The 9,564-nt window shown below is 42.9% G+C and overlaps 1 protein-coding gene across 2 annotated transcripts in view; it reads right to left on the bottom strand.

Annotated features, from left to right (window-relative positions):
* LOC106812532 (serine/threonine-protein phosphatase 2A regulatory subunit B'' subunit beta-like) overlaps positions 1-9,564 on the bottom strand; it is a 62,475-nt gene that overhangs the window by 48,407 nt on the left and 4,504 nt on the right. The window contains exons 1-2 of one of the 2 annotated variants that reach the window (XM_014816438.1): positions 9,177-9,215; positions 8,235-8,502 (exon numbers count right to left, since the gene is read on the bottom strand). In XM_014816438.1, coding sequence (XP_014671924.1) covers positions 8,235-8,296 — 62 coding nt within the window. In that variant the 5' untranslated portion in view covers positions 8,297-8,502; positions 9,177-9,215. Of the gene's footprint in view, positions 1-8,234; positions 8,503-9,176; positions 9,216-9,564 lie in introns of those variants that run through there. The other variant, XM_014816432.1, reaches the window with a different exon arrangement.

The following is a 9,564-nucleotide window of genomic DNA, read 5'->3' as shown; positions in this document are numbered from 1 at the left end:
AAATCCAAATTGGCTAATGAAAATTGATTCTGGCTAATTGTTTGGCTACAGAAAAAAAAATCCTAGCTAGGGCCCTGAGCAGTGATATTGGACAAACTAATACGCGTTTGACTATAAGGTAATGTACTTATTAACTACAGAAGGTGCCAGTTACTGTAGCATTCGTCAACTTTGTATAATCAATGGGCCTATTATGCCTTTAATACATTTAAATTATGGTCAATGCATGCTCTAATAGTCTTTCTTAAGCCAATACGATCCGTTTGAGCAGCCCTTCACACTACACGTTAACGCCATTGTTCGCGCATTTTACTCGCAATTCTGGGACGGAAAATTCCTCCCGACCTTTGACCTTAGGCTTAGCGCATGCGCAGTGTTCAACTGTCAACCGGTGTATTCAAGTTCCTTGCACCATACAATCTCAACGCACACACGTCACTTTTCACAAATTCATAGAAAGATAGGCTAATTGGGTAGTGTGTTGATCCTGCACACAACCTACCTAATATTCTATGCCTCTTGTTCACCTCCAACAAACTCAATTCCCTAAAGAACTGGCAGGGCTTTAACTTAGAGTAAGATATTGGGGTAAAAATGGCTTAACTTTGCATTTTTACCATAGGTGTGAAGTATGCACAAATAGCAGAGGGTTCTCAGCCATCATACCTCCGGGCATGATTTTAGATAATGTGATCTAAGTTATGCCACGAGAAACGATGGCCAAAATATATCTTCAAAATGTGCGTTATGCCCCATACGTGTGAAGTTATTGCATAAAAATACCAAGTTAACTATTTTACTCTACAATGAAAGACCTTCCATTTCTGCAGTCACTGCAACATAGGTGGAATGTTGAGGCGTCATAGTTTATTAGGTAGGCTGTGTGCAGGATGTAACATGCTAGCCAGCTAATCTCTATCTGTCTGTAAGTTTGAGCATAGTGGCGCCCCGTCCGTGCGACGACTGCATTGTAGATGACCATTTGAATCGCATTTACGTGGAATTATTAGGCAATAGAGAGTACATAAACATGAGTTTTGTAGTACTTGGTATGTGTTTATTTCCCATCATTTTAATATTAAAATGGCACAAGTGCCTGTGATGAAGTGCTGTGACTGGGTGCAGTGTAGCTTCTTTATAAATAATTGTACACATACCTGGTCTGCACAGAGCATAAATTAATTGCTGTTATGCTGTCCCTCCTAATTACTGTATGTTTATCATTGACAGCATTTTTACTTTTAGTACACTGTAGTATTACTAATCTATTCCGAAGCCTGTACAGGGTTCTCCCCAGGATGAAATTCAAACAGGGGGGAGTTTTCCCAAACGGGGCGCGCGCGCCCCGTTTGCGCAACGTAGGGAGAACCCTGCTGTATTTACTTTGCTATTTAATTTACTGACGCAAAAGTTGTGACACAAATGCCCATCGCAATAATTCGTAATATTATTGAAATGAATTAACAAATTTATATCGATCATTTAAAAAAACTGTTGCAAGTTATTTCTCCAGTAATCCCTTGATTTTACGAAAGTTCAAGTTATAAACATTCAGTGACACAAATTTCCAGTTACATCTCAGACCTCCATGTTCAAAAGAAATGCAATAGCGCAAATAGTGCCATATACATTAGTCAAACATGAAGGCCTAAGAGATTTTGTAAATTATTATAAGTTCAATCTGAGTTATACCTGGTGAACTAGGTATACCCAATACTCTTCATCACTCCATACATCATTTGCATTGCTAAAAACCTTTCTTCAAGTTAGCAACATTCTCCTAAGTATGTGACTTGTTTGACATTGTAGCTCATACTCATAGCATTAACAAATGTTAGGGAAATCAGAATTTTTATATCAGGTCACATATTTAGAAAAAAGGATCTAAAATTACACAGTGTTTGTTATATCTTTGCCATAAAAAAAAGAAAGTACACACATCATAAAATGTTATTCTGACCTCTAACGAGATAGGACGTTTTTTAGGTGGTTCACGAAAAAGGAAAATTAGGCCATGTGTCATTCTCTTTGGACAAAAATTCGAGTGTGTGAGAAAAACAGAGATTAAAAATCTTTTAAATAGAGTTGTGAAATAAAGAGTAACATATTGTACCTCGACTGTGAAATTTAGTTTCGATCAGTTTTATTTTATGAAAACAGGAACCCATAAGTGGCTATGTGTACCCCTTAGCATCGAGTCATTTATCAGTGTATAGAGTCATAACTTTAAATATGCACAAATTAAAAATTGTGTCACACTCAATTTAGTCTGGCACTCTTTATGGCAGGATATAGCTTATCCTAAACCTTTAAATATAATTTTCACCGTTTAATAATGTGGTGGACCCCCGCCTTACAGTTCCCACCTCTTAAAATTATTGAAAAAAATAGTATTTAGGTTTTCCATGTTTATTTTAGGCAGTGCTACTTATTATTATTTGATAACTACCACAAAATAAGGCCCAGAATGCATCCCTAGAGTATCAGATAACAACAATTTCTTAACTCTTAGGAGGGCCTCGTGCCAAGCTTTAAATCCATTCATTTATGAGTTTCATTTTACGATAAACATCCGACCACCGTTTGACATTGGTTTCTCAAAGTTTGGTTAAATATCCGAATGGTAAACTGTGCTTACATTTGATTTCTTCACTGGAAAATTCTTTAGCCATTAACATAATGCACCATTTTGGATGTTATTAAATAGCTCGTGCCAGTTGGCTGTAAAAACTGTCTCAAATAAGCCAAGCAATTAAAAAATATTACAGTCAGATGGAGAAGTAGAATTCATCAGAAACAGTTTAGCTATAATAAATTGTATATTTAAACATGAAAATATGTAGATGAAAAAAGGAAGTGTAATCTTGAGATTCTCTTCAACAATTTTTTTCAATGCGAGTCACTTGCATATCTACTAGTTAAAACGGCATGTTCTCGCAGCAAAATGCATCTAGATATACCTACTGTGTGCTCGTCTATGTTACAAAAATTCACTACAACTCATTTGTATTGCTACTTTCTTCATTGTATTGAATATTTTCGTATTGAACATTTCTTCACAAAATCTAAACAAGTGTACTTCTCTTACGAAAGTAGCGCCACAGTGATGTTTACACATCCTGGACACAGCCGAGCGATCGTTAACAGTTCTTTTCTATGATAAAACAAGTTATAATTCATTATTATATGTTTGTTCAGTACAGAATTGTGAAATTTGTTTAAATCACATGTTATCCACAATACTTATGCAATCACGACACAAATATAGTGTTTTCTTTCCAGGAACTATTTGCGCTAGCGTACCCCCTTCGCTCAAATTTATGCGCCGAATAACTCTGTCGGACGTTGCATCAAAATCCTCTAGTTCGGTGCACATTTCTGGCTCACTAAGAACATTTCATGATATTTTCATACTGCAAGTATGCTCACAGTAGGTGTATGTAGGCTTTTTGTTGCGAGGTTTTATCCACCTTAAGCAACTGCCTCTTGAACCTTATTTCTTTTACTTAACCCTTTGATAAGTACTCCATTTAAAAGTACGCTTCATATTCCTGTAATTGGATGAACCCATTTTCACACTGAACCCACCAGTGCCCACAATGAACCAATCGGTAGCTTCCTAATCGAATTCACCACTACCATCATTAACCCACCACTACCCTCCCCCATTGGCACTACCCTCATTGAACTCACCAGCACCCTACTGCATTGAACCCATCACTACCCTCCCCCATTGAACCCATCACTACCCTCCCCCATTGAACCCCACCACTACCCTCCCCCCATTGAACCCATCACTACCCTCCCCCATTGAACCCATCACTACCCTCCCCCATTGAACCCATCAGTACCCTCCCCCATTGAACCCACCACTATCCTCCCCCATTGAACCCATCATTACCCTCCCCCATTGAACCCAGGGTTCTCCCTACGTTGCGCAAACGGGGCGCGCGCGCCCCGTTGGGAAAACTCCCCCCTGTTTGAATCGTTGCGCCCGTTTGAATTACCTCGCCCCGTTTAAATTCCACCACAATAAAAGTTTGCCAGCGCGGGAATCGACCGTCAAGAATTGCCGTTCGACCAGGACATCCGACGGGTGTATTTTTACCGTACCACGCATGCACTGCAGACAGTACACAAGTTAACCTGTCACTAACTGTACACCGACTCGGCTATCTTATATATACAAGAACCCAAATACCGTCTATGGTGTGGTGGCGATTTTACGCATTAATTAGTCGTACGGTAAAAATACACACCCCGGACCCCCCTAGTTTCCCCCTCCCCCTCCCCCTACCCCTCCCCTCCCCCCGTTTGAATTTCATCCTGGGGAGAACCCTGGAACCCATCACTACCCTCCCCCATTGAACCCATCACTACCCTCCCCCATTGAACCCACCACTACCCCCACCCATTGAACCCATCACTACCCTCCCCCATTGAACCCATCAGTACCCTCCCCCATTGAACCCATCGCTACCCTCCTCGTTTAACCAATAAGTACTATCTGTCAATCAATTCATTAGTTCCCTCAGTGAACCTATCAGTATCAATATACGCTTACTGAACCCATCGATGCCCTCCTTAATTAACCTATCATTTCCCCCCACCCATTGAACCCATGGCTACCTCCGCCCTTAATTGATCCATTAGTACTTCTCAGAATGAACGCGTAAATACCCCTATTGAACCTGGCAGTAACCCTCATTACACCCAATAATCTCGTCCTCGTTTTACCCTAGCTGTACATGATTCCCCCCATGGATACGATTCCTAGTATACCCACAAATGTGTCAATCCACCCATTTGCAGTGTTTTAGAAAGCAACGTCAATAGAATTTAATCATAGATTATTGTGGTGTTTTAGGGAGATGGATTGATAGCGCTTATGTCGTTGAGTGTACTGAAGTATGAAATCTGCAGGACAACAGGCGGTGTACAGCCGTGCGATTCTCGCACACAGACCACAGTTTCTTCTACAGCCAGGTGCGCACGCGTCTCGCACCAATCCCTGCGCGTGTTTGTGTATGACTTGTCGCATTTCGCACGTAGCATGTAACGTAATAACCCATTTATAGTTAGCGCGTTCAGCTTATTTGTCGTAACCATCTCAAAGCGCACGCCGTTTTCGAGTAATTCGATCTGAAGGTTATTGATTTTATTGAAGGTTGGGTTACGTGCTTGCATGGCTATGATACTGGAATGTTGTCGCTACTTATATTTAGCGTGTGCGCAAGGAAACGGTGCATTTTGTTCACGCTATACCTGCTACCGTAGCGTGTATCGCACCTGACTTTGAAGATTTCTTGTTTGCCTTAGCTTGCTTTCAATGTCTCACGTGTGAGCGTGTAGGCAAGTGCATATTTCAGTCGTAGTTCTGCTCCTTGCGTCAAATGTATAGATAATTGACAAAACATATCCCCCAATAGATATTCTATACATTATATATAACAGAGTGGTAAGGAAAAAAATCCAAATAAATTCTGCATGTGTGCAGAGAAGCAGAAGAAGGAAAAGGGCATGATAAATTTTGTATACGTGAAACCGAAGCGGTGAATAAGTAAAACGAAAATTCAGAGAACGTTTTCTTGAGTTGAAATATAATTTCCACCGGCACCCAGTCTCGAAGGGTCAACCGAGGTGCTACGACGCGAGACGTGTTTTGTCGGGACATGTATTGTTGGCCATCATACTCAGAAACAATTATTTTTACTACGGTTCAATTTTATCCAATTGATCACAATTACTACGGCACTTTCTATCCAATCAGAAGTTTTGTTACAATTCATTTTTACTGTGGTAAAAGTAATTCAACCACAGTTAAATTACATGTAACAACGGTTCTAAGGGTTCTAAAGACCTGTGTAACGTGTAAAAAAAACTATTGTTGTTATGTTAGTTGTTATTTTTACCAGAGCAAATTTATAGCTCTTTCTACCCAATCAGAAGCCTTGTTACAATTAGTTTAATCTCAGTTAAATTACATGTAATGAGACCTCTGATTGGGTAAATTCATAGCTCTTTCTACCCAATTGGAAGCATTGTTACAATTTGTATAATGGTATCATATGGCAAGCCTCCCGGGTTGGTAAAAATAGCTGAAATACAGGACCCGGTTCCACAGACGTGATTAACTTTAACTCTGAGTTAAACTCACTAACTCTCAGTTAGTAAACTATGAGTTAAATTTAGGTTTCATAAACATGGATTAAATCCTGAGTTAAGTAACTCAGAGTTAGTATCCCATAATTCCACGTAGTTAGAACAGACAAACATGATAGACACATAGACGATAGACGATAGACGCATGATAGACGTACGAACGTGGTAGGTGTAATGAAAAAACGTTATAATGAAAACCGGCAGCGATAAATAAATGAGGGGAAATATTTTGCCAATGCGGGGATTGAACCAGCAACGTTTGCGTCATTAGCACGACACTTTAACAGCTGCGGCTATTGCGAAATCGCTAAAAATCGTACATTTTCCCGTGTTGGCACGCCATCAATGGCTAACCAATGTACAACAAACTAAAACAAACACCGTATGTTCCAGCGCCAGCGGGGGATCGGACACGGGGCAGTACTAGATAAACTAATTAGCTCTAGTATTAGTATCCTGGAGGTAGAGCTAAACTAACCTCGTGGAAAATAGTCTTCAAAGTCTAAAGGATTATACCGAAGACTATCTATAACTAAATCGAATGTAACTTGATTTTTAACCCTGAGTTAAGAGTTTAATCTAGGTTCATACCAGAGTTAATCCACGTCTGTGGAACCGGGTCCTGAGGTTACATTTTTTTACCAGAGTAAATGTATAGCTTTCTACCCAACCAGAAGCCTTGTTACAATTACAATTAATTTCACCTCAGTGAAATTACATGTAATGAGGCTTCTTATCAAGTAAAATTATAGCTCTTGCTACCCAATCAGAAACACTGTTTAATAGGAATAATTCAGTCGTGTAACGAGCCTTCTGATTGGGAAGAAAGAACTATAATTATACTACGGGGAAAAATATTAATAAAAAAACAATTTAACCGCGGGAAAAATAATTATTTCTGAGTGCGACGGCCTACTATATGCATGTCGATCACACCGTCTGCCATGAGCTTGCCCGTCGCACACAGGCTACAGTGGCAGCGACTCCTCTACGGAGAACCTGAGCGCCGAGGACCGGCATGTGCTGCGAAGCTCCACCAGGCAGGAACCGCAGGGTGAGGAGCAGCAGCAGCAACAGCAGCAGCAGCAACAGCAGCAGCAGCAGCAGCAGCGGTGCTACGACGCAGAGCTGGCTCTGCACGCGCGCTACCCCTGCGAGCTCGTCGACCCGAACCTCGCAACGATAGACGAGAGGGCGCCACCGTCGGACGCGCGCGGCGCCAGGCCCGGTGCGGCGCGCGCAAGGGCCGCGCTGGATGCGGGCGCGCCGTGGGAGGCGGCTGCTGCCGGTGCCGACCCGGCCGCGTACGTCCGCGCGGGCGGGCACGCGCCGCCACCAGAGTACACCGTCATCGGCGGCGACTACTCCGCTCGTGCGGGTGCATACCAGGCCCTGCCGGGTGACTACGCCCGCGCGCCACGCTATCCAGGGCCGAGGACGGCCTATCGCGCCGCGGGCACAGACTATGCACCGCCGAGGTTTGAATATCCGGGTCGGGCGCCCGACTACGCTTCCCTGGGGACTGAGGTCTCCTCTCTGGGAGCGGGCGTCTCGAGGAGTGTGCAGGAATTGACGCAGATGGAGGCTGGCCATAGGCAGGACCTGGCCGCAGCTATCGAGTCAAGCAGGTAGGACACTCGCCACGTTTCACCGTTCTCACCTTTTCTCCACTTGATCGTTGAACTGACCTATCTGGCTGGGTGAGATAAGCATGCCCCCGCCCTTTGATATTGTTGCTAAGTCTGACAAGCTGGACCTGTCTATGCATTAATTTAATAATTATGCATCCATGCCATATCGGTGACTTTCTGACACTTAATTACTAAGAAGCGTTTTTAGAGTGCCCTTATTGCAGTGCTGATTGGCTAGAGCTATCTCACAATCAATCCAGGCAGATTGGTCGATTTGTCGTATCGAAAGCAAACGATCGTGATTGGTGTTTATGATATGAAGCAGCTTTCTGTCATTTGCTTGCGATAAAGGGTTAACCTTAATATCTGAGCGTGTTGATGAGTGTAGTCTACTGCTCCCTGCCCCTGTTGAGTGCGTGATAGTGTGTCTGGTTTACTTACACAGACATACAGTTGAGGGTGCGATCTCGCCAGAGGTGACCTGGAGGCAATGCACTCGTCATTGTGCTTGTCTGTCAGGCTTGAAGCAGATGATTGTGTTGTCCAGAGGGGCCATCACTCGTGCGTTTGCATGTTGCTGTGCACAACGAACACGAGTTCTTCTTGTGTTCGCTTTTCGCTGGAACTGACTTTTGTTGCCTCCATTAGATTAGACGTGCGCTCCCTTGCCCCCGTAACATGTATCCATTACACGCGTGTTCAGTTCTCTCTGTAAAATATCCGCAATACACATGCACTCGGTCGTCTCTGCAATATATGCGTCCGTTACACATGCACTCACTTGTCTCTGTAATGCGCATCCATTACACACGCACTCACTTGTCTCTGTAACACGCGTCTGTTACACTCAGTAACACATGCACTCACTTGTCTCTGTAATGCGCATCCATTACACACGCACTCACTTGTCTCTGTAACACGCGTCTGTTACACTCAGTAACACATGCACTCACTTGTCTCTGTAATGCGCATCCATTACACACGCACTCACTTGTCTCTGTAACACGCGTCTGTTACACTCAGTAACACATGCACTCACTTGTCTCTGTAATGCGCATCCATTACACACGCACTCACTTGTCTCTGTAACACGCGTCTGTTACACTCAGTAACACATGCACTCACTTGTCTCTGTAATGCGCACGTTGTCCGTTACAATGCACTCACTGTGTCTCTGTAACACGCATCCGTTACACACGCACTCACTTGTCTCTGTAACGTGTGTCCGTTACACATGCACTCACTTGTCTCTGTAACACGCATCCGTTACACACGCACTCACTTGTCTCTGTAACGTGTGCACTCTCTTGTCTCTGTAATGCACGTCTATTACACATGTACTCACTTGTCTCTGTAACACGCGTCTATTACACATGCACTTACTTGTCTCTGTAACACGCGTCCGTTACACATGCACTCACTTGTCTCTGTAACATGTGTCCATTACACTGCACTTCACTTGTCTGAGTTGTCTCTGTAACAGGCGTCTATACACACGCACTCACTTGTCTCTGTAAGCGTTCGCCTAATGTATTCACTCGTTGCTGTGGCTTTCACCTTGCCTTTCATGTGTTTACTTGACTCTTAAGCCTTTGATATGCACCCGTTGAATATGTGTGACACTCTGTCCTAAACGTATTTCTTTGTTTACGTAACATAAACGTATGTACGTAAACATATATACGTAAAAGTAAACGACTAAACGTATACATATGTTTACTCGTCACTCTGTCCTACACGTATTTCTCTGACTAATTTCACCATCACGAAT

The sequence above is a fragment of the Priapulus caudatus genome, unplaced genomic scaffold (genome assembly GCF_000485595.1).
Source record: "Priapulus caudatus unplaced genomic scaffold, Priapulus_caudatus-5.0.1 Scaffold21, whole genome shotgun sequence".
NCBI lineage: Eukaryota > Metazoa > Priapulida > Priapulimorpha > Priapulimorphida > Priapulidae > Priapulus > Priapulus caudatus.
The sequence above is the reverse complement of the archived record's forward strand: the minus strand, read 5'-3'. Positions and strand labels throughout refer to the sequence as shown.